Source organism: Chaetura pelagica, unplaced genomic scaffold, assembly GCF_000747805.2.
Source record: "Chaetura pelagica isolate M959 unplaced genomic scaffold, ChaPel_1.0 scaffold246, whole genome shotgun sequence".
NCBI classification, from domain to species: domain Eukaryota; kingdom Metazoa; phylum Chordata; class Aves; order Apodiformes; family Apodidae; genus Chaetura; species Chaetura pelagica.
This window is the reverse complement of record NW_009953647.1, coordinates 1,731,692-1,758,090: the sequence shown is the minus strand read 5'-3', so window position 1 is coordinate 1,758,090 and position 26,399 is coordinate 1,731,692. Positions and strand designations below refer to the sequence as shown.

General features: G+C 37.9%; 2 protein-coding genes across 2 annotated transcripts in view; one reads left to right on the top strand and one right to left on the bottom strand.

Moving 5' to 3' along the window:
- The window catches only part of CDC73 (cell division cycle 73), a 99,484-nt gene that overhangs the window by 22,405 nt on the left and 50,680 nt on the right, over positions 1-26,399 (bottom strand). The gene's annotated exons all lie outside the window — the stretch shown is intronic.
- Positions 19,099-25,685, top strand: B3GALT2 (UDP-Gal:betaGlcNAc beta 1,3-galactosyltransferase, polypeptide 2). Its single transcript, XM_009999894.1, has 2 exons — positions 19,099-19,326; positions 24,137-25,685. Exon 2 carries the CDS (start codon positions 24,270-24,272, stop codon positions 25,536-25,538), a length of 1,269 nt encoding a protein of 422 aa, XP_009998196.1. The 5' UTR covers positions 19,099-19,326; positions 24,137-24,269; the 3' UTR covers positions 25,539-25,685.

Genomic DNA, 26,399 nt, shown 5'->3' with positions numbered 1-26,399 from the left:
AGAAGGTTGTATATAGTTTGTGATTTGCATTAACCACGAGTATTTAACTGTTCAGAAGCAACAACCTGACATAGAATAAGATCAGGAAAATACTGAAAGTACTGAAAACTTCATAATTTCCCAGATTTCACTGCATCATTTACACATACACTGCGGTGTATACTTTTCAGTGGAAGTAATTCCATTTCAGTACTAATCACATTAGACTTTTACAAAATTTCTCCTCAGTAACTGTTTTTATTTTCATGTATGCCTTCTACTGTTTAGCATTATGTCTGCCTTGAGGAGGGCAAGCAGGAGTGCCAGGAGGACTGCATGGATGAGCAAGGTGCTCCTGGACACAGTTAAATGTAAAAAGAAGGTATACAGAGAATGGAAGCAGGGACAGGCATCCTGGGAGAAGTAGAGACAAGTTGTTAGATGTCCTGGTTTGAGCCAGCATGAAGCCAATTTTCCTTTTACTGATTATTTTTTTCCTTCAATGAGCTTTCTTTTAACTAGCACTGGTGTGTTCTAACCAAGATTGATAAGAATTGAATGTTTTTGTAACTGCTGGGTCTTCAAGGTCACACCTTTACTCTGCCAGCTCAGACACTATGGGGAGATCTATGACCCCCCTGTAGGAGGCTGAATTAGACAGCAAAACTGGCCAGAGATATTCCATTCCATGGACTGACTTGGTGGCCTTTTACAATGGGATCACTGAATCAGAGAATTAAGGAAGAACAATCAATGTCATCTACCTGGACCTGTGCAAAGCCTTTGACACTGTCCTCCATGACATCCTGGTATCAAAACCATTCTATGATTCTATGATTATCCTACCTAAATATCTAAAACTACTGGGTTCACAAACTAATGCATGAATAGAAAACAGGTTAGTACATGTGAAAAAAATCCAGATTCCCACTTACAGTCAAATAAGGGAAAAAACCCACACCTTGGAACGACTTGACTTCTACTATGATTGTATTCCCTGGTAATTAAACTCATAGTGTGTTCTCTTCTTCTCTCATTCCATTTTAAAATTTCTATGTTTGTCTTAAAAATATGGACACTGCTATGTACTCTGATAGGTTTTGTGAGAGTGAACTATGTTTACAGTAACAAGACGTTTTAGTTCTCCCAGTTCAAGTCCCTTACATTTATACATTTTGTATACAGCTTGCATCTTTCCTTTCACATGGGCAGTCTTTTCCCCTTCCCTGCTTCTACCTCATAGGGGCAAATTGCAACTTATTATGATGATGCAAATTGTTTTGGACAGATTCTTACCATGCTTCCCTGTTCTCCAATACACTGCATCCCCAACCCATTTTAATGTAAAAAGTTCAACAACCTTTGAAACAAGATCTATTTTTTGCAACAGTAAGTCTGAGATATTCCATCTATAGAGACATAAATATTACCTAACAACAAAAAAAGCAAATTATGGTCAACTTATATTTGTATTTAGTTACCAAAAAGTGGGTGGTGTTTTGTTTTTTTCACAGCTTCTATTAACAGTTGCTTTTTAACAACTTCTGCAGTGTTTGTTGGCCTTTTTTCATTGAAAAAATACATCTGCCATTCTTTGTGTTACTTTGCAAAAAGCACAAATTGCCAATAGTCACCTGATACCAGGACCTCACCAGTATTTTTCTATATTTTAGAAAAACACCCATGTATTTTAGATACCTAGTACTTTTCTTAAGTCTAAATGAGCATTAATATCCACAGTTCGGTTACTTTCATTCACTTCTTGATTGGAATGAGAAGTTGCCTGAACAAAACTCATGCTATATTTTAGGAAATGAACTCGTGTTAAAATCAGTAAAACATATTATAGTAGAAATAATTGTTTTTTCTTGGAGGAAGGTTTCACATAGACCGAAGTTAGATTACTCTCTTGAAGCACAAAAAGAGCTATTAAAAGTTTCTTACTATGACTTTGCAAAGTACAAATAATGGATGGAAAAACTATTTAATTGCAGATATACTATCCCAAATGGTTCTATGCAGCAATCCATAGAGTCTGTAATATTTTGACTTTTAAAAAATGCTAGGAGCAACAGATAGAACTGACAATTTGATGCCATCTTGTGGCTTTTTATTTTAGTAAATTTAGTTTCTATTTTGTTCCTTTATAACATGTAAATTAATACAAGATCTTTACCCAAAAATCTAAAAATTATTAGGTAACTTGCATGCTCCTACACAGAAGTAATACAAATAAAAAGTAACACGTGATTCTGCAAGAAATATTAGCATCTGTTTGCATATAAAACATAAAGCAGCTTTCAGCTTTACCATCCATGACAGAAGACAACGCTATAAACTATTTTTTTTGTTCATAAAGATGAACATAGTAAAATAGCAATACTTGGATCTCAAATGAGAAAGAAAAACATATGAGGATATTAAACTTATAAAATTATCTCTAAGAATAGACTTCAATTTATCTATTCAATTTATCCATTCAACTTAGGGCAGAGAGACTGTAAGAACCGATTTTAATTACCTGTGACCATACTATCATAGAGGGATTTAAAGTATCAAACCTTTGAAAATTCTAGTGAAGCCAGCCTGAACAACAACAGCAAGATCTATAACAATTGTGTAGATTTTTTATTTTTTTTTCCTAGAAATTAAATCTTGTATACATCAATGTATGACAAACACCCGAAACAAAGGGATTACTTCAAAAACATGTATCTAACATCTGGTCCAGATATCCTACTTCAAGCTTGGTAAAAACTTCTATTTCATATAAACAGCTTGGATTCCAAAAACAGGGCTTTGTTCTAAAAATTTAAAGTCCTAAAGATTTTTTTGGGGGAAGAGGGTGGTGGTGGTAAAGAGCCTTTCAAAAAACCAAGCAAAACACCAAGTTGCTCTGTCTCTGCAGCATTCCTAATAATTCTTGATCTTCTGTTAATATCAAGAAAATTTTAATATTATTTTAACTAGCGTGTCACATCATTTTCTTTACACATGAAACTAGCATAGCTTATTTGCATACGTTTATACATACAAATATGCATATGCAGTCCCCCAAGACAGATATTTAATTAATATATTACAAGCTTTTAACTGCCTTCTTAATTTTAAACTACATTGTGAAAAAAAATAATAATTTGGTAACAGGATCTTTACTATTGTGCAAGTAATGCTAGTATCACAGTAATTTTAACTTCCACTACTTGCAATATTAATAAAAAGGTAATTTCTGCTGTTTACATTGCTTCCGCTTTCTTATAGTCTACAAGTGAGCCAGAGTTTAAGCAGAATTAAAAGTATTTTTATAGAATGAATTTAAAAAGGGAAAAGTTTGCTAAAAAACTGATGTGAAAGAAGGGGTTAATAAAATTATATAAATCACATTTACTTCAAAATAAAAAAACCTATTTATACTGCAGATCATGTCTTTTCAAGCAAAGTCTGAAGAACAATACAAACAGAAGATTGTCAATCCTCAAAATAAGTTGCAAGAAAGAAAACTCGATGCTCATCTTCTTGCAGAGGAGGTAAATTTTGTTATAGTTTTCAAAATACTCTTTAGTATATACAACGAACTTTGCAAGTGTAAGGAAATCTGAAGCAGACAGACTCTTCTGAATGAGTAGAGCAGTACAGTGATGGAGGAGAGGGAAGAAGAAGCAAGGAAGGGCAGCAGAAATGAAACCCCACTGATGTCATCAAGGGCCTAACTGAAATTTAGAAATACCAATACACGTCCCACAGCATTAAAAGTAAACTTTTATTTACAAATCTGGAACTTTATTAATCCATTACAGAATTAAAATTGACAAGATTACTCCAATTCTCAAAGACTGACACCGTAAAATAAAGAGCAGGACTGGTTTATTTCAGCAGCAGGTTAGGTCTGAAGAACAGTGTCCTTTAAAGACAAGTAAAATTCAGACCTTTCTCTTGAATTTATATCAGTCATGTAATTTCAAACTGTTATTAAAATAGGAATTTTGAACTAAAGAGGAATGTTGGTGACAAAGCCAGATTAAACATGTAAGCAGTTATCTTTCCTGGGGATAAGCTGTTTTAATCAAAAAACCAACAGCTCTTAATCCTGAAAACTCCAGAGGTTTTGTTTGTTTGTTTCAAAAATAAAGACCTGCCTATAACATCCCTACCTACGTTTATTTAAATGACTCATTCTCATGAAATGCACCAAAGGACAAAAGTAGGTATAATAAAAACATTATTTCTGCTTAGAATTCTTTCCCTTTGGGTTTATTAGCTGAGCCGGCCTCATGCATATTACGTGGCAACCAATAAGATTTTTGGCAAACACAGTTTGAGAACAAAAGGACTGCTTCATCTTTCTCAAAAGACAGGTACAAAGGTTTATAAACAGCTGGTTTTCTGTTTAGTAAAATCAGAATGTTCCAAAGGGATTCAACAACAGAACTGGAATTTGTGCAATTGTCCATTTAGGACAATTTGCTAATATTTTAGTCTCCAACTTTCGACTTCACAAATTCATGAATGTCTAGTTCTAATACTACCTGTAACCATAAGTATTAGTCACTCCTATCAAGGGGTTCTTTACCGGAAACATCACAGAATACGAAGCTCAAACAGTTCATTTGCATAAAAGCACTGCTGACATGCAAATTCTAAAACATATGTATTTTCCTATTCAAATCCTGCTTTGAAAATGGGCTTTACTCAAGGGAACAGTTGCATGTATATTAAGAAAAACGTTACTCAGTACAAAGTAACACGAATATCCCACTTACACCTGCATTCAGTAAGTAATAAATGTGCAGAGGAAAAGGCTTAAAAGACCTTAAAAAGGTTCCTCTGCAACTTCTGGAAAGACTCATTAAATACTCTGTGAGATTATATTTTTAAAAGATTTGCAGGTGTCTAAGTGAATAAAGATAGATTCTTAACTTCACAGAATTACAGAATCTTATGGGTTGGAAGGGACCTCAAAAGACCATCTAGTCCAACCCCCCTGCCAGAGCAGGGTCACCTAGAGCACATCACACAGGAATGCGCGCCCAGGTGGATTTTGAATGTCTCCAGTGAAGGAGACTCCACAACCTCTCTGGGCAGCCTGTTCCAGTGCTCTGTCATTCTCACAGGAAAGAAGTTTTTTCTGATGTTTACCTGGAACCTTCTATGTTCCGGTTTTCACCCATTGCCCCTTGTCCTATCACTGGTCATCACTGAAAAAAGCCTGGCTCTGTCCTCCTGACACTCGCCCTTAACATATTTGTAAACATTGATGGGGTCGCCCCTCAGTCTCCTCTTCTCCAACCTAGAGACCCAGCTCCATCAGCCTTTCCTCATAAGGGAGATTCCACTCCCTTCATCATCTTTGTTGCTCTGCGCTGGACTCTTTCCAGCAGTTCCCTGTTCTTCTTGAACTGAGGGGCCCAGAACTGGACACAATATTCCAGATGTGGCCACATCAAGGCAGAATAGAGGGAGAAGAACCTCCCTTGACCTACTAACCACACCCTTTCTGATATACCCCAGGATGCCATTGGCCTTCTCGGCTACAAGGGCACATTGCTGGCTCATGGTCATCCTCCTTGTCCACCAGGACCCCCAGGTCCCTTTCTCCCACACTGCTCTCCAGCAGGTCAGCCCCCAGCCTGTACTGGTACATGGGGTTGTTATTCCCCAGATGGAAGACTCTACACCTGCCCTTGCTGAATTTCATCAGGTTTCTCCCCACCCAACTCTCCAGCTTGTCCATCTCTCACTGAATGGCAGCACAGCCTTCTGGTGTGTCAGCCACTCCTCCCAGTTTAGTGTCATCAGCAAACCTGCTGAGGGCACACTCTGTTCCTTCATCCATGTCGTTGATGAGAATATTGAATAGTACCAGTCCCAGTACTGACCCCTGAGGGACTCCACTAGTCACAACCTCTGTGTCTTTTACTTTCAAAAAAAATCCCAAACTGAACCAAGACTCAAGCAACTGATTAACTTTATGTGATGCTGTTCAATGTCTCAATGCAATAAAAATGAATGGGGTTCCTTCTAGACTCGCTTTGGTTAATGAACCCTGTTGCTAGAACAGGAGATGCTGTAATATCACAATTCTAATATATAGGATGCTATTAAAGACCTTAGGCTTTTTCATGATTGTTTGTTCAACAAATTACGCAGCACCACTATTCCCCAGTTGTACTTCATCTTGATGTGATCATCATCTTTCTATTTGCTGAAAATAAATTTTAACATTATTCCTCTGTACCTTATTAGCTTTAGCAATCCCACCACTATAGTTACATATTACACTATAGGAAAACACAATTATAATGGGTAGTCATGGCCAGAGAGATAAAAGCCATTTTCCAAGTAATAACCTTGGAAGACTTAAAATATCAGGATAAAATCCTGAAACTATTCCTCAAGGAGCCAGTGCAAAAAGCCAAACAGTAGAGGGATGAAATCTTAGTTGCGTTGCCTAGAAAAGTAACTGCTGAGTTCAAAAACAGTGTGAGGTTTATCTGGATCAAAAGCTTTAGCTGCAGCTATAATGACTTGTAATAAACAAGCCAAGAGATAAGAGGGCTTGAGCGATGACAGTGATGATTATACGAACACAACAAACTATAACTGCTTCAACATGGAAAGGGGTATCTTGAACTGTACCAGGTCAGGGAAAAGTCTAGAAAAATGTTCCAACTGTAGATTGTCTTGACACTCAAGGCTTCCTCCTTTAGAAATAACAGCTGATCTACCATGCAAGTTCAGCTGCTAAAGAGTAGGTCTTTTTTTTTTAAAACACAAAAAGTGATGAGCACAAGGCCTGTTATAACTGCTGTCACTCAAGTAATATTGTAATGAAATATATGCTACCTCAAATTTTCTTAACTCTTCTCATATTTCTTTACTTTGTGAGCTGTACACTAAGAGATAAGAGAGTCTTGCTGTATTCCCATTTGTTGCACTGACTAAAGCAAAATTAAGTGATGGCAATCGTATGTTTAGGAAATCAAGTTCTATAAAAAGAAAAAAAGCATCTTTATACAAGTTATCTGTGCCATCTGCAGAGTAGTAAGCTTCCAGCATAACATCTCTTAAATCCCTCATGTCAACAAACTGTCCACTGAAACAGTACAGATTCATATATCTAGGGTGCTGTGATAAAAGCATTGAGGAAATACTGAGATACAAGAGATCCCCGTACATTAGACAGGCAAGTTAGAACAGAAATTTCCTGCAAAAACTTCTCAGTTTTGTTCAGCATGAAAGTTCTACAATTTCCAGAACTGCATATGCTGCCATTATCCACACACTGTAATTCTCCTAACCTGGGAAAACTGGACATTTTAATTTGTTTAAAAGATAACTAGAATACATAAATGTTTAAACATTTGTCATGCCCCAGCTGTCTAAGTTCACAGGTTTGTTTTCAACTGTTATATTAAAAAACCCCAAAAAACTATTAAATGAAAATTACCTGAAAAAACATCATATTCACAAAACCCCCCAGATTTTGGGGGGGCTTACTCTGGGGCTCTTATACTCTACCAATCTGATTCATAGAATCATAGAATGGCTTGAATTGGAAGGGACTTAGAAGATCATCTAGTTCCAATCCCCCTGCATGGGCAGGGATACCTCCCACTAGATGAGGTTGCTCCAAGCCCCTACTCCCCCTGAACGCTTCCAGGGACAGGACTTCCACAACTTCCCTGGGCAACCTGTTCCACTATCACATAGCAATCAGAGGGCTGCACAAGGCCTGTGAGTTTCTCGGTGACATTGCTAACCCAGGCCCCAGGGAGGCAGCAGACCTCCCTGAGGGTTGGGTCTGGCCAGCATACGGGACACTCAGTTCCCCTCAAAAGAGAATCTCCCACAACAATTACCTTTCTTTTGGTCTGAACAGAGGCAGTCCTAATGCATGGGGCAGACTGCCTTGGCAACTCCCTGGATGGACCTTTGTCAGTAACCTCAGTTACCTGATTTTCCTGATCCAGGGCCTGTTCTGTAAGGGCACAGGTGAAGGAGGCCAGGAGGGGGTTCGCCTGTTGCCTCAAGCAGTGACCCACTTCCAGTTCCTCTCTTCTCTTAGGTCCTCTGCCAGGTGATAGGAGGGCAGATCATCCTCTACTTCTTGTGAAGTCTCTTTGTCTCTAGGATGGTAGGGCACTCCACCCATCTATTTCTCTTTCACAATCCCAGATACTCCTCAACCTTTCCACCTCCTCTTTCAGCCCAGCCACTATGCTAAGTAAATCATTCACCTGGTCACAGTGTACACAGGTGTTCTCTCTGCTGTCCTCCAATATAAGTGACAGGCTGAGGCATTATCTGCAGCCAGAGACCTAGACAGCGGCATTCTTGAGAGGGACCTCTGTCTGGGTCGCCACTGTCCTTCTGGCAATGGTTTTCACCTGAGTGGATACCATGGCTAGGTCCTCTTTGGTGGGGCAATGATCTCTGAGTTCTTACTTGAGCCAAGAGGGGGCCCGTGCCCTGCTTGTGCTAACTGCCCAGCAAACTGCTGCACCAACTGCCGCACAAACCGCTGTGCCCTTCTACCACACCGCGCCCTTGTACCACACCGCGCCCTTGTACCAGACCGCGCCCTTGTACCAGGCCGTGCCCTTCTACCAGACCGCGCCCTGTTTGCCTCCTCCTGGTCACCACGCTGCCCAGGGGCTGCTCTTCTACCTGAGGGGAGTCAGGCCGCCGTCCCTTTGTTCCTACCCATGGTGAGTAAGAGCTGCAGCTCCTCAGAAGCTTTCACTCCCTGCCCAAGGAGAGAGGCTGGGACTGACTGACTCCCACCCTCTCTCCCTCTCCCCCCCTCTTGGCTTCACTTCCTCGGTTTGGCCAGGGTTCCCTTGCAGTTCAGCCACTGCAGAAGGGGTCCACCAGCATAATCCTTCGCTCTGGTGTCCCTCGCCTCAGCAGCTTCACCAAAATGGCTTTCAGTTGTCTTCATTTAAGTGTGTTCTAGAAGCCTGGCCCTTTGACAAAAATTACACTGCATTTTCATAGGGCCATTTTATGTCGGAAAGAAATCACTTCTGTGAATCAAGCAACAGAAGCACAACGCTAATAATGTATTCAACAAAGTCACCTGGGACACGTATTTTAGTGGTGCATCAGATCTGCATGCTAAAGACAAACAATGGAAGAATATATACCATATTTCCTAATGGCATCAGTGCCTTCTATTTGTGTGCCTCTTGACAAATACTTACACTGAAAGAATTACTAGGATGCATGGAATAGTATTTTTGTGTTATTGCTGCAATACTATACAACAAATAGATTGTGCAAACTGCTACTGGTATTTGTATCCTGAATAAACATGTAATTCATACCACCCCCTATTGTAGAATATAAAAGCCAGACGTTACATGCCTACATCAAAAACCGACTGTAATGGCAGTAACTCATACATTAAGTTAAAATACAGGAAGGATTCGGGCTGTATCACACAAGGAATTTTTCCATTTGGCCCTCTGCCTCTTCTTCCTGCTTCCTTTGGCAGTGTATCTAAATTCCCCATTATTCTTCTCTCTTTAGCAGAGAAGATTAAATTAAGCCCTTCTCAAAGCACTAAGATGACAGCATCAAACTTTTTTTTTTTCATTTTATACACAATCTATAGGCAAGATACACTATTTCCAACCTTCTATCTATACATTACAAGATCTAGTTTATAATGTGACTTTCTTTTAAATGTCTAAGGCACAGCTGTATTTTTGGTTGTGCTGAAATGCAGTCCTCTTAAATGAAGGTCAACTGACAAGGTCTCATTGATACAGTCTGGGGCTATTCTATTAAAAGATGAAGACAGGATAAGGGCTGTAAAAACTCCACAAATTTTAGGATCTTCCTATTATGCCATGACTTGTATGCAGTCTTCATCCATAAGTGCAGAAAAAATAACTCCAATTAAATGAGAAGCAAAGCCATATTTTAAAATAGGTTTTGAAGGTGTTAAAATGGCTGCCTCTCTCTCTCTACACATACACCTACTTGTACATATATGCACATACATAAAAATACAGACATTCACAAATCCCATATACACACACAAATTCATCTGTAAGAACTTCCCACTGTGAATAAATGTCTTGAGATGAGAGATTGTGCCAGTCAGCACAGACGTAGGTGAGGTTCTCTGCAACTATTATTTCTGCTACTCACATGGTAGCAAATATCAGTCATCCATAACAATCCTATGGATTTCGTAGTTTATTTGAATGAAATCTGCCTTAATCAGCAAGACCTCTTCAGCTCCCCTTTAGCCCTCACATCTGTCCTGTTACTTCAAATAGCCTTTGAAAAGTCTACTGTCAGTAATTAAAAATAGGAGCAAGTTTTGGTTTGTTTGGTTGTTTTTTTTTTTCTACAGCCATCTGTTGCAAAGTAAGATCCCCTCACTAGAAAACTAAGTACTTAGGGGGCAGGAAATAAAACTGAGTAAACCGCTAGGAGCAGACCATGATCTGGAACAGAGTTAGGCTTTCAATGCCAAGATCTCAATGAGAAACAAAACAGCAAAGCATAACAAGATTCCTCTGTTATGACACCCTGGAACTTTCTGTACGTGCTTAGGAGGGCTTCACCAGTCACAGATTCAATTTCATAGAGACTAGTCCAATAACTTCCTTGTTTTAATCTGGTGGTGCTCTACTTTTATGAGAGAAACATCAAAACAAAACAGCAGCATCACTTTTTGAGAAAGGGCAGCATATTAATTTTATGTGTAGCTCAGAAGGCTGGTAACAAGCACAGAAATCTCACACATTTTTATTTATTCCTGTTCTTCTAAAAAGACATGTTGGAAATATAAGAAAAAGCAACTATTCAAAAGCAAATGCCAGACAATGTATTTCTTACTTAGTTCTCAGCTTCTACACTGTCGTATCCTTAGGTAAAAGAATAAATGCGTATTTTGAAGGAAGAGCAAACCCCTTTATCTTCTCAAACAGACATTTTTGTTACTGACTAGTACCTAGTTTGAAGAAAAAACATCTGAAAATCAAAATAATGACAAGGCACTACCAGTCTGAAAGCTGTTCTAAAAAAAACACAACTTATTATTGCCATCAGATCTCAATCAACTGGACCAGAGGTGCTTTAAATTGCAATTTCATTAGCTCAGGGCAGCTTTGTAAATGCACAGCTTAGTTTACTTCCCAGACCAGCAGGCCTTCAGAAACAGCACTGCCACACAGCATGGAGCAACTATTTATAAATCTTGCAAGCATCTCGTGTATGCCACAGCATTGTTTCAAGAACAAGTATGCAATTCTACACAGAGCCATCAGAGCTTATTAGCTCCAGCCACACGGGACCTGAACTGACTCCACCAGACCATTCAGAGTAGGCTGATGCATCTATTCCCTAATGGTCAACATTCTGCAAGGCTTATTAGATTGTGTGCATTATCCTGTGAATACCCAGATCCAATTTTAATTTGGCATTGGTCCCAACCAACCTGCTACTGAGAGAAATTCAAGAGACATGCTCTAACTTTCCCTCTGCATCCATCATTTCCCACTGACACATCTCTGCCCAGTCCCTTGCCCCAGAGCACCTCAGATAACTGAAATAAGATAATAAAAACACCCTCTTTTTGTCATTAGGCAAACCCAGCATAAAAGTACAGACCCTTATGCATAGTTCCAGACAGCCCTGTGCAGGATATACTGCTAAAAAATTAAGTTTCCACAGCATAGAAGGACCTTCTCCATTTGTGGTGACCTAGATTCTAATTAAAATTAAAAAAAAGGAAAAGAAAAAGAAAAAGAAAGGGATTCCCTTTTTGCATTGTATCCAGGTCTCATTAAACTAAGGAATTTTATTGTTTTGCATTTTTACCTAGAAATGCAGTAGAACTAGAAAACTACTGTTGTCTTTCTTGCATATTAACCTTCTTACTGATATTAACAGAACTACAAGATTATTTATTTGTCAAAGTAAGTAACTCCAACAGTAAGATGGAGATCCAAAGGTGCAAGGGCAGGGGAAGCCAACACAAAAAGAAGTCAGGTTTGGTCTCCAAAAAGTTATTTCTTCTGCAGTTTAAATTATAATACTTGCACATGAGTAAAGCACAAATGTGCATTAACCAAACACTACCATAAAAAGAAATCTGAATACTTAGATACACAAATCCTTGAGAGGAGAAGAGTTAAAAGAATCTGCATTGTGGAACTCATAATCCAAGGTCACGAGACTTGTGAGGTTTTAAAGAGTATGATGGTTTTTAGTGTGATTTTAAGACATCTGATCTTCGTATTTTTAGATGACAGATGCTCCCTAGGGTAGATTTAATCTACTCTACTAAACAGATCATGACAGAAAGCTTTCCAGATGCTGATTAAGAGTTACAATAATATGTATATTATGAAAAAGTATAATATTTAGGCCAAATTTTATGAATTCAGCATTATAACATGCATTTTTTCTGTTAAACACCCACCTCCCTACAGTATACATTAATGATTCTCAATAGAGAAGAGATGGGCAAGATGCTAGAGAGCTGTCTCTGCTTTCTCCTTCTGTTAGAAGCTACTAAATTACAGAAGATAAATAATTTGGAATTTAAGTTTAAAATATAGTTTAGGACAGCAGTAAACAATAAACATTCTCTAGTTCTTAACCAATATTCCTTACCAATTAACACAATGCAAACCAAGCTCTAAGGATTTCCTCTAAATCATGTATTTGAGGACTAGAAGTCCCAGTGACTGACTCTACATTAGTAATCAATGTGAAATGAGAAATCCTCAGGCTCACAGAATTAATCTAGAATCTTACACTGATTACAGAAGGAATTAGTAACACAGATATTCAGACTTAAAGCATGATTTCCACAGCAGTGTTTCCTTTTCCTTGGAAGTCCTCAAAGGGATGCTATCATTTAAGTTTAATGTGAATTTCAAAAGTGGAAAGCGGAAGTCTACAGGACAGGCTGACTACCAAGGGTGGCAAAGTAATTTTGCATACTAATTTGGTTTTGTTTGCTCATCAGATGTATGTGGAAAGGAACATTTACCTCCAAACGCTTTTTGCCACACAACAGAATTAACTCCAAAGCAACTGGAAATCAGCTCAATGATACTAAGAGCACTACATAATACAACTCAGCACCTACTAAAATCAGCTTTTCATTAACATACATTGACTAGAAACTTCTTCAAGGTGAGGGAATTATTTATACTGAACAACACTGAGAAAACACAGACACATGGAACTGGCTGGCCAAGATAAAGTAGTTCTATCAATCTAGATGGTGTGCAGGGTAGTTGGAATAATTTTAGTTCCCCCAAGATGTCAACAAAAAGGTGATAGGAAATATCTCTAAAAAGGGGACTCAGCATTTTATGATCCACGTTTTCTGTTGTTTAAATTCATTACAGGGACAGAACTTCTTAGATCACTGCAGAAAGAATGATTTCCACAGATTTTGTTGTTTTGCCTAGTTTAAGCATCTGTTCTTGACAAAAAGGGGTTATTAAGTTTAAGGTTATCAAGACACTTGCTAAGGTTCTTTTATTTCTGCTGTAAACCCTGCATGTTCCACAGAATTAGCTGTAAATTAGGATATCTGTAGGAGTTGTAGGAATTAATGTACTGAAGCTACTGAGGAGATATGAGAGATGGAAAGAGTCAATACAAGTCTCCACCCCAAGTCACATAAAATTGACAGCTCTGAAAGTCCGGCTCTTCAATTTCACATTATTTAACATTAACTAAAAATTTGCATTGCCAATTGCAGCACAAACCATACACAATAGGGGAAAAAAAAATAGGGAGCAGATGAACAACTTGGAGCTGCTAATCTCTCAATCAGTCTCACACACACAAAAAAAGCTCACTGCAAGCCTAAGAAAACAACTATGTAGCCCATCCAGCAGTCCAAGGAAGAGTGCTCGACAGGAGGCCTGCATCCTGGTGATGGAGCTGATGGGCCAAGACTCTTCAAATAACTGGGAGAGAAGTGCTGGATGTCTCAAGATCTGAAAACAGCCTAAGGGAAAATGGTCTTTCTGAGCTTGTTGCAGGAAGGAATCAGGCAGAGAGAAGGGGCTGGACAGGTGGTAACAGCTGGAACAACATATTTTTCTCCTTAGGCATAAGAGCTGGTGACCTATTAACTCCCACAGGATGCTGTCTTCCTACTTCAAGAGATTTGATATATATATTATGAGTTCTTCCCCAAAGTCTCACTTTCTGTAGGAATTCAAGTTTTGATTTCAAATTCTCATGCTGGGGATGTAAGGGGTCGGTGTTGGGGGTAACTCGATCACGGAATGCAGGCAAGTGGAATGAAACAAATCATAAGGTAAAGGGGAAAACAGAACTCTATTTTCTACAGTTTTTTTAAACTGCCTGTGAACGTTTGGTCCTTCTGCTAGTTGGCCTTCTCTCCCCTGCTGTGCTGAATCAAAGCTTCATAAATTCCCCACTCTTTTCAGAATGCAAAATAACTCTTGTGACATGCAGGAAATATTACTGTTGGCACAGGATTGTCAGTTCATCAGGAGAGAACTGTGTAACCAAAAATACTGCACAAAGCCAATGAATTATGTTGCCCATTCCCTGGAAAAAAAATCAGATTTATCAGTTGAGATAAGCAGTAACTGGATGCAAAGCTTAGGGGAAAATGTGAAGTCAGAACACAGAAAACAAAGAAGATGTGATAAAGCAAACACCACATTACTGAGGGAAGAAACATGCCCGGACAGAGGTCCAATACACAAAATTTGCATAACCCACAAAACCAGAATAGAAATAAAGTAGACAAAAACAATTTTGTATTTTGGATATCAAGTGAATTTTGAAGCCCTCCAAATCTGCATTCCTCACAGGAAGCTGTGCTAGGTGAAGTGAATTCCCATTGGATACCTAGATTGTCAGTTTACTTAATAAAAAAGCTTTAGAATTATGAAACTTCCCCTTGAAATGCTTCCCAACACAGGTGGAATAATAAGCGCCTTTCTGATTTGTAGAGATCATCCAGTCTTTTCTTTCTCTCACAACTTTGCAAAGTTAGGGAATGTGCTTATAGTCCTTACTGAAGTACACAACTATTATAAGCTACTCATCAGCAAACAAAACCATACACACTCTACAATAACTGGAAGCCTTTTCTAGTGTTCTGACACTATTTCAGGTTTATCTATATCACTGCATTTCTGTTCCAAGTTTCAGACAAAGAATACTGACATCACTACAGATTTGGCTCACATGTGATTAGAGCAGAGTGCAAATCTTGACCATTAATAAAGAACTGTTTCAAGTGTTAGCTGGGTTTCTCAATCAGCTAACAATTACGAAAATCTGCCAAGGAAAAGTAAGTCAGGCAATACTGACACTTGTGGTCATTTCTAGACTGCTATTTTTCACTCACTTATAAACACACTTGTGATGGTTAAGAAACAGGTTAGGATCATGAAGCAGCCCAACAAATTACAAATGTTCTCCAGCCCTTTCCCCTCCACTCTACTTGACTCATGGCAAAAGTCTTCTTTTTGTAGCACAGAGCCAAATGGCCCCTTGTCATATACATAATAATTCTTTACACAGAAAATGAAAACAAAGCATTTATGACATTCTGCAATAATGCATTTCCAGAATAAAGTTTAAAAGCAAAAATAACCAAGCTTGAAAATGTTACAATTACTTTGAACTGTCACTTGAATGGATTTCAACACATTACAGCTAAAATAATACAGCTTTTTACTATTAGAAAATTCAATCATCTTAGCAAAGTATTCATGGAGTAACCAGAAAGCACAGTCCATACAGGAGCATTCAGCAGACAGGCCAGCTATGATATATGTATTTAGTTTAACTTCCATGGGACTTGTGGCCACCAGGGAGAAAATTACCTGGCAGTACACACCTTGTGATCACTCTAAATTGATTTGAGAAACTTCTGTTAATGTTGTCAAGAAAGAACTTTATTTAATTAAATAAACTTAGGGGCTGAGTTATTTAAAAATCAGTTTGACAAGATACTGATACCCTCTAAAAATTACATGTAGGAAATTAAAGTTTTTCAAAGAAAGCATTCAAAAAACTGACTTTTGTTATGCATAATTACATTGTACATAGTTTACAGTTGTCATGTGCACAGGTTATTCAAAGTAGACACTTTTTCTGACTCCTCACATCTGCTTCTAGCTTTGCACAACTCACTGAACAGTGAAGCTTTCAGTGGCCACAGTATCTCTGTAGTGCTCCTTACACACGCATTGCACATTTTCACATCAGAGTAACTCTAAGTCTTAATAGATGGCAGCATTTAAAACACTAACGCTGCAGCTTCTAATTTAAGGTGTAACCATAGCAACATTACAGAGCATACTACTCCTTGGATCAAGAACAAACTGTCCACTGACCCTTCACGGTGAGATTTAGCCGAAATAAAGCTCATTCCAACCTCTAGCACAGAGAGATTACTCAAATCTTCAGGTCATATTTGGAGTACAAAGCAAGCTCTGCCCGCCTGAAATACCCAGAAACATACAGTACCATAACAAGTAGTAAAGAAAGCACTGTAAAATAAAAGGAATTTCTTCCTGAATCTTTGACTCTCTAAAACTACATCAGTCACACCCAGACAGAAAGTAGGAGAAAAATCAAAGCTTTTACATACTTTTCTAGAAGATGAGCCAAGAATGAGTGAACAATAGAATTGTTCATTAAGATTTAAGAATATTCAACTTGTTCACATGCCAAGATGACAAATTTTACATTTATCAACAGGCTCTGCCTGAACTTTACAAGCTATGCCCAAGTGCTACGGTCATAAAAGACAAAGCTGATGTCAGTTCTCTTCTCAATTCACTTTGAAACTGAGTAGATTCAGAAAATATGGCCCTTGGGATTTTTGTACCTTTACTTTTTACTAATGAGCATTTACAGATAAATAAAAATAGCTCAGCCCACCCCAATAGGTAAACTTACCACAAGTAAGTCACAGAATTTCCTAGCTATACTTCAGGTATAGTAAAGCAGGAATAAATAAAGTAGAAATAGTATGGATTTTAATAACCATTCAGTTGAGATTTAGACTTGTTTCACATATGAAATGTTAAGTGTCTTACGTAAAAATTTAAAAAATCAAAGACAGATTGACATGCTGGTATTCAAAAAAACATTACTTGCTTCTATGTAAATCAACATAGGTAAATTAACTACATTAATATCTAACTTGATTTCCTACTTGTGGCTCAGAAGGTGGCAAATTGAAAATACTCCTAGCCAAACTCTGTCACACAGTCATATACATACAGAAACAGATTACATAAAATTCTGTATATTATATAGGGTAAGGATATGACGGTTTTGTGTGGAAAAGCTTTCAGTGAAAAATTCAGTAGATTGAGCACATATGCAACCTTTCAAAGCACTGATTCTCAGTTATTCATAAACATCCCAGAACAGTTAAGTAGTGCTGAACAGGTCTCTCCTCTCCTGCTCCACCACCCCACTGGCTTCCCCTCCATTATTTAAATACAAAATTTTTAGGGTGGAGCAGATAAAAGTTTTTACTAATATGCACTGTATATTGTAAATTGATATTTAGGGAATATGATTAAGCCCCATAAATGTCCTCAAATAGGATCACAGCTTTTGTGAAAACTGTCATTAGGAGAGGAAATGCATACATTAAAAACAAGACTTAACAGAGAAAGTTAGTGTATATAGCTAATTTATATAGGAGGATATAAACCTGATTATGTTTCTAGTAAATTATCAGAATATGCATCTAATAAAACACACTGACTGCTTGGTTAAGTCTTATTTGTCAGTAAAGGACACACCTACCCCCAATCCAACTAACCAGAGATACCATATGATAGAGCAAATATATTTTCTTTATCCTTTGGCTTAAAAAAAAAACCAACAATCCAAAGAGCCAGTCATTAACTTTTCAAAATAGATTCAACAAACACAGTGACTAATAAATACTTGGGCAAGTATGCTGGCAGCTTTCTATTTTCTGAGCTCTCTCTTGTGATATTTTATTTATAACATATAATAAATGTAATAAGATGCTTCAGCATAGAAGGGTCAGGATTAGAAAAAACAAGTGAAAATTGCTTTCATTAGGACCAGTAAGACAGTCTATAATATAGCTATGTCTTTAACTGACAAAAGATGTTTTAGATCCATCAATATGGAAATAAGGTGCCCCCAATTCTGCAATACCAGACTTCAACCTTTACCAAGGAAGAAATCCATTAAGAACAGAAAGGCAGCTTAACAGCATGTGCTTGTACATTAGTGTTGTCCAGCTTAACTGACTAACCTAAGATAACAAAAAGCAGCTTTTATAGCATAAGCATGTGTAAAGGAAGCTTGAGTAAAGAAATATTTTTTTTTTCTTTGGTATGAAGACACAAAAGATTTCTACTTGAAGAGAGCCAAATGGGTTAAATCAAGCTTCCGAATTGAAATGCTTTTAATTCCTTTGCGCTGCTGAACTGCTTTCGGAAGACAGGAATAGACTGTCTAGCATTAAAACAATCCACTAGAGAATCTTAAGTTACAGTGCTAAGGAAAAGTGAAAACAATTTGAAAAAAACCTCATTCATTTTATAATCATACAATTTTTATAGTATTCCCCTACCATTGTGCTTGAACTGAGTATGCATCATTTATCAAATAGGAGCAAAAGCCTTGAAAGCTTTCTGGCTGCCTTTCGATTTAGTCAAAATGAATGCAAACAATCACGTGGGATTCAGCCAAGCAATGACGTTAAATTCTGCTCTGTCAGAAGACAGCATCTGTCAAAGCCCACATTTAAACTGCTGCCTGCCTGTGCAGCAGCTGAAGAACTACGGAATGGATTTTATAGACCAGAATCCTCGGCTAAAACGTCTCAAAACCATTTCTATTACTGCCTAGCAACAATGAAGGAAGGAACAGAGGGAAATCCTATTGCTGAAGGCAACTGGAGCACTACACGCTAGTGCTCCCTCTAACATTACCATTAGAAATATGGATACTGAGGAGAAGAGAACACAGCACTGCATTGTCCGACAAGGGAAACAGCAGATGTAAAAGCTCCAATACCTCGGCCGTGAATGCCAGACAGCCTGGATCAGAACAGAAACGATAACTACTCTCCTTTTGCTTGTAGGATGAACAAAAAGCCCCAAGACAAGGGCAACACTTATGATCAAGGAAGGTAACACAGCAACGAGCAGACAGATGGACAGACTGGATACCGTGAAAAGCAATCGCAGGCAGCAGGCTGCTGGGGGATGTGCGCATGTTCGATAGCATCTTTTTTGCTGAAGTGATGGCGTGCCAAAACTCTTTTCTGTGGGTATAATCCTCGCACCATAAATGGCCTGACCAAGGAAGGTATGTCAAATCCTTGTGTGTGATATTCATTCAATTGTCTGTTACCTTTTCAACCATTACAGAGAACGATCATTCCTAATTTGTAGAGCCCTGGGATGACAGGGCTGTGAACAGGGAGAAAGAATTCTAGCAGGTTTTCCTCTCCCCCTGCACAATGTCACTCCCTTACACTTACTACATGCATTGCTTACAGTCTGCACAAGGTTGACATGCCTAGAGAGGAGGGATTAAAGGGATAATGTAGCTACTGTAATGATTGCTTTTAACTGAGAAATTAAAAACCCAAACCCCTCCAATACAGAACAGAAATCCTCTCAAACTAGGTCAGAATTAATCCTTATCTAAAGTAATCTTAAAGCACTGATAAAATGGTCATGATGTGACACACGGAACCATCAAAACAGACTACGCAGTCAAATTACATTATCTTAAAAGTACCTTCAAGACCTTTTTGCACTTGCTTTTTCCCTACTGAAACACAAGCAAAATGTCATCAGGCTAGTATCAGCCAACCATAAACTGGGAGCATGTAAAAGACTGGACAGGATTTAAACCACCAGCAGTGCAATCAGGCACCACATTTTACACGTAACATCAGGTTCCCCTCACATCCCAAAAGGAAACCTTCAAATACTGTACACTCAAAATGGTGAGCACGAAACTGCTCATGCCATCACTTCATATTTTGTTTAGTATGAAAACACTGGCTGTTTAACTTTGATTGTGAAATGACATTCCATCTAATTGCCATTCATTTTGTATTCACTATTGAAAGTTAAATACTTCATCACAAGTGGCAAACAAACAAGATTAACATTTGCAATATAAATTTAAGATCTAAATCTATAGCAACTTAATACACCACAGAAAATGCTTATCTGCAGAATCTACCAATCAGCTATAATAAGTCATTAAATGCCAACATAAATATGCTTTTTTTGCTCAACATAATGCTAACGTGCAGTAAGCAAACTGCCACTGTCAAGAGTTCACATACCTAAGGATGCACCATACAATTGTCACTGGTTTCAGCTCACTTTTAAGACATTTAGAAAGTACAGTTCTTTCCAGAACTTTTAAAACAAAAAAGTCCACCCTCAGACAATACTCCCAGAGAAGCACACCTCACTAGCGGTGCAGCTTTCGTATCTGACATTTAAAAACCTGCACAAACCTTATCCTGAGTACTGTGTTGTGCAAAAGATTATTGCAGTTTGTAAGTGAACTCAGGCACGTTATCTCAGGTCCAATATGCCACTGCTGCTGCTGTTTATCAGAACACCAACTCAGACTGCCTTTTGAACTCTTTGCTCTAATTAAAGAGTTTGCCCACACAGCTAATCAAAATATGAAAATCCAGGACGTGCAAATAGGAAGTCAAATGCTTCAATCTGAAAAGCTATAATTACAGAGCAGAAATGAACGTACAAGGAACAGAAACACCAGCAGAGACCACAAATAAAAATTCAAGAGGCATTCGCAGTTTATATATTTGGCATTTGATAATGCAATGACTGTACAGTCAAGTGCCAAAAATGAACCAGAACTATTACAAATCATATCTTTACCACACAGAGCTGCATGCAGCAACACACTTCCAGAGGACAAGATGATTGTATAGAGACCCTTTGCTATACTTAGGGTTGTTTGCCTACTGCCAATGATTGCTGCATGTTCATACCCTTCTGTAAAATGAAATTTTAAATATTTGGGCAGAAGTAACAAAGAGAAAAATATATTTTATGATACTGTTTGATGATGGTTTCAATATATATTGATACATTTGACACATTGATATATTTTTTTAAACAATGCATCCTAATGTAGTGTTTTTAAGTACCAATTGCTATTGCTGTTTTTCTAATGCTTAATATACTGAGTATTAAATGTTTTACACCTGAATTACAAAGAAAATGAGACAAAGTTGTGTTGATTTTCTGGGTTTTCTTCAGTGAATAGTTGTTTGAAACTGCGAAGTAGATGTGGGTCCTTCCACTACATATTCCCCACATAATGCCTTTTTAAATGGTAAATAGAGATTGAAGATTTTTGAGGAACTCCCACCTTAAAAAATCATGTGATAAATTAGTCCTTAAATTTCTTATTATTCTAGTTCTGTTCCTCACTGTAAAACCTACTTTAATGTACACAATGTGAGGATGCAGCCTTAAAAAAAGCAGGTTTCAGCCATTACAACTGCCTTTTCTGGGACACTTTCTCAGTGCTTTGTGGAAAGATAGCAGCTGAAAACAGTCTTCAGTTTACACAAGTATTTACAAAACTTTAGTCTCACTTTCACCTACTGCCATACAAAAGTAGATGCACTACACGACACTACTTCAATTAAAAATTCCACACAGATTAGTAACGCAGTGCAGATTTGCTGAAGTATTTGCATCTACTGACTGCAGTTTTACAAGTGGAACAATTCAGTGTGACAAAGTGAATCCGAATTCTAGCTGCTGTTCCACATTAATGAAATCTTGGGTTTGACTTTCTTCCTAAACCCAGTAAGCATACAATGCAAAAATAATTCATCAAATATTCCCATTGTTGCCTTCCAAACTGGTATCAAACAATTTCCCTGAGATCTAGAGTACCCTTTGAAGTGACATTTATATTTGCTTATGCAGCGATACTCTTCCCAAGCCTCTGAGTGTTCATTTAAAACTCACTCGTTACTCCAGAAAAACAAAAAAATATTAGTTTTAAGTTAAGCTTTTCTTTCTAAGCATACAAAAGCAGGTGCAAGTAGTCAAATAAGCATAAGTCTTCTACATTTGGGGCTTCTACATTATCCTTATATAAAAGAAAATGAGTTAAGGCAGTTTAAAAAGAGCAGTGTGGAATTTCAGGTTAATTTTCAAGCTACATTCTTTAGATGCAAATTTCAAAAGCTGTAGATAAAAAAACAAATTTTAGAAAAATAGCTGAAGTCTCTGGTAAGTGGCATCAATCCCAGGCAGGTAAAAAAAACCCCAAAACCCAAAGAAATAGTTTCAGTGAGCTTGAGAACAAAATGCATGAATGCTGTGTAACAGCATAACAACAAGGAAGAGCTTAGTAGATCACCAGGCAAATATTTTGCTATTTCAGAAAGAGAATTAAAGAGCAGTATCGCCTTTTTGTAGATGCATTTACATTGTCACACCACACAGTTCAAATCCCCACTTACTTGCTCCTCCTAGTGGAGGTCAGCAAGAAACAGTCCCGGTTCAATGCAACACTACTCCCCTCTTGCTTCCAAATATTAAGAATGAGGTCTTCCAGCATACATGTTATTTTGGTTATATATAAACTGACATACAGTAACTGGGGAAAAAAAACAACCAAAACAACTTAGTTCTGTGTCTCTCCCTATCCTTTTGAAATAATTTTTTTTCCTTACATGAGCCAGGCAGATTCAATATTGTCACACACACAACTTAATGATCTTATTCAACTGCCATATCATCTTAAATTACTTCCTTGCAGTATAAAATCCTGTAATTTCCTATGTAACATGTCACTTAGTTTTTAAAAGCAGAAATTAATCCAAATATTGGTTTTAGAAGATATCAATGCAATTAAGAAATTACACATTCATATTAGAAATAGCATTTTCTATGGACTTTTGTTCATCAGTCATCCTTTTTGCTATACAAAACCCTAGGGCCCAGAAATAAATTAGAGCAAATTGGAAGTCACAAACGAATTGCTACTGTGCAGGGAAAGGTTCATTTGCAAGATGATGTGATCAGCTTTTAATATGCAGCATCATGAAGCTGCCATATTGACTCTGCTCTTGAATATGAAAAAAATTTAAGTGAAAATGAGACACAGACTACTTTGGCACTTTCTCCTACAGTTACTGCTGCTGGTAACAGCACTTGAAATTTCTGTATGATACCAGGAGTACAGTAATTACATATAAACTTAGACAGAAAAAAAGCAAAAATCACGTTCAGACAGTTTGCCAAAAACTTAGCGCTGTGTAATTTTGCTTCCAGTTAATAGGAACATTTACCCAGGATCTCTGCCTACTAAAAATCAACAGCTTAATCTTACAACTGCATATGAGCCTGGCCCAACAGCCAAGAGTGCCATTCAATATTTCCCTTCATTAAGAGCTGAAGGTTAAGGGTGCCTGAAAAGTGTCTGAAAATGTTATTCTGCATCACCATCTGAGGGCTGTGCTATGAGGTTACTGGACCCTGAAAATTAATTTTGACAGGTGCATCTTCTCATTGACTTTCTGAACACAGTCAGGACTCGTGGAACCAGGCCAGGCAGTGTACTGTGACTAACACAACTCTGCCATAATCAACCTTGTGCCGTCTGTCCCACCACCAATACACGACTATTTTACAAAAAGGGTTTTAAACTGTGAGCCATACTAGCCTCTGCATGTCAAATCAATTTTAATTAATGCCAATAAAGCTTCCATCTGGTATCAAGGCCTTTTCATTCAGTCCTTCTCAAACAGTGCACAAGGATTTCACAGTCAGTATCCATGAAGCTATTTTCGTATACTTCACACTTTTTCTGCTAACATAATCTTTTTTTTTTCCTTTTTACCTCTGGTACCCAGGATGTTTATCAAAATTTTAATCATATAAAAAAGCATTTTTAAAAGGTATCAAATCAAGTCAACTTTCATAATAAAACAGGGTTGGCTTTTTGCATAAAACAAACATTGTTTATATTAAAATGGGCTGCTTTTTTTAAAAAAAAATGAACTCAATGTTTATATATAGATTCTGATCGTCATCTTTTATAAATGTGTAAAATTAAAGATTTTTAAAATTTTCTTTCTTAAATCTTGGCAGAGTGAGCCATTTGCAGACAATTACTCGACATGAACAACAGAAAATGAATACCAAAGAATAGCAGTGGATTAAAAACGATCGGAAAAGCATTTTGCTTGGCCACTGTCTCGCATCCCATCATTGGATTCTTACAACATGCTTCAGTGGAGAAGACGACACTGCTGCTTTGCAAAGATGACCTGGAATACCAAAAGGTCTTTGTTTCGCACCCATCTCATTGGCCTCATCTCTCTTGTGTTTCTTTTTGCTATGTTTCTGTTCTTTAATCATCATGACTGGCTGCCAGGCAGGGCTGGATTCAAAGAAAATCCCATGGCTTACACTATACGAGGATTTAGATCTACAAAAAGTGAGACAAACCACAGCTCTCTAAGGAACGCGTGGAAAGACACGGTGCCTCAGACATTCAGGCCTCAAACAGTCACCAACTCCAACAACACGGATCTGTCACCCCAAGGAGTAACTGGTTTGGAAAATACCCTCAGTGCCAATGGAAGTATTTACAATGAGAAAGGTACCGGGCATCCAACTTCGTATCATTTCAAATACATCATCAATGAGCCTGGGAAGTGCCAGGAGAAGACCCCTTTTCTAATACTACTCATAGCTGCAGAACCAGGCCAGGTGGAAGCCAGACAAGCTATTCGACAAACTTGGGGAAATGAAAGCCTGACACCTGGCATCCAAATAGTTCGTATTTTTTTGCTGGGGTTAAGCATTAAGATAAATGAGTACCTCCAGCATACCATACTAGAGGAAAGCAGACAATACCATGACATCATTCAACAAGAATACTTAGACACCTACTATAATTTAACCATTAAAACTCTGATGGGAATGAACTGGGTTGCATCCTACTGTCCACACGTTCCATATGTTATGAAAACTGACAGTGATATGTTTGTCAATACTGAGTATTTAATACACAAGCTTCTGAAACCAGAACTTCCTCCAAGGCACAAATATTTTACAGGTTATTTAATGAGAGGTTATGCACCTAATAGGAACAAGGATAGTAAGTGGTATATGCCACCTGATTTGTATCCAAGTGAACGTTACCCTGTATTTTGTTCTGGAACTGGTTATGTCTTTTCTGGAGATTTAGCAGAAAAAATCTTTAAGGTCTCTTTAAGCATCAGACGTTTACATCTAGAGGATGTGTATGTGGGGATCTGCCTTGCCAAGCTGCGAATCGACCCTATGCCTCCACCCAATGAGTTTGTCTTCAATCACTGGCGAGTTTCTTACTCCAGCTGTAAATATAGCCACCTAATTACCTCCCATCAGTTCCAACCTAGTGAACTGATCAAATACTGGAACCACTTACAGCAAAATAAGCACAACGCCTGTGCCAATGCAGCGAAAGAAAAAGCGGGCAGGTATCGCCATCGTAAACTGCACTAGAAGGACAGTTCTCCCTCTGCGAGACCTACACCATGTGCAATTTGTAAATACTGCTGAACGCATGTACAGTGAAAATGGATGAGCTTAATGGGACAGCCTTTAGTTGACACACCTCCCCCCCCATCACATAGTGGAGTCCAAAAATTATTTTTTTAAGTTGAAAAAAAGAGTATAGTTCTTGGTAACACTAATATTATGAAACCATAACCGAAAGGTTTTCCCAGCAAACTTGAGGAAAAAAAAGGCAATGGTATATAAGGATTTTTGTGTCAATGTGCAATAATAAGCATGCACACTTTGGTGGTACGATTGCTGATTTATGTGCCAATAAAGTATAACTGAGCATATTTTCCCACACTAAAATCTTATTTAAAAAATGCATTCATAGCTCTAGTTCTCTTCAAGGTAATGATTTCTTGTTCCCTAAAATTTCTATTAAGTGAAAAATGAAAAACTAAGGAAATGCACCAAGAGCAGATCAGTTTCACCTTCAAATAGCACATTCAAATCATTACACACTTCTTAATGTACAATACATTTGCAGTGTCACTTTTACGATTTAGTAAGACACTACCCATGAACTCTAAAACAGTAAGAAAGTACTACCCGAAAGTAGGTCCAGCTTGGGACTTACTTACTGGTTGCTTATTCCTGTTAGGAAAGACAGATGAATGAGATCTAAGTTGAGAAAACAGCTTTGTGCATCACCTTTGGAAGGGCAAATTGTGTTTTAAATTAAATTGGAGATTTAACTAGATTCTCCTCAAAGAGCTGACTACAAGTTACTTGATTCTCTAGAAATTGTAAGGCCAACTCCAAAAATCTGGTGTCAAGTAACATTCATCTTGGCATCTTGTTGCC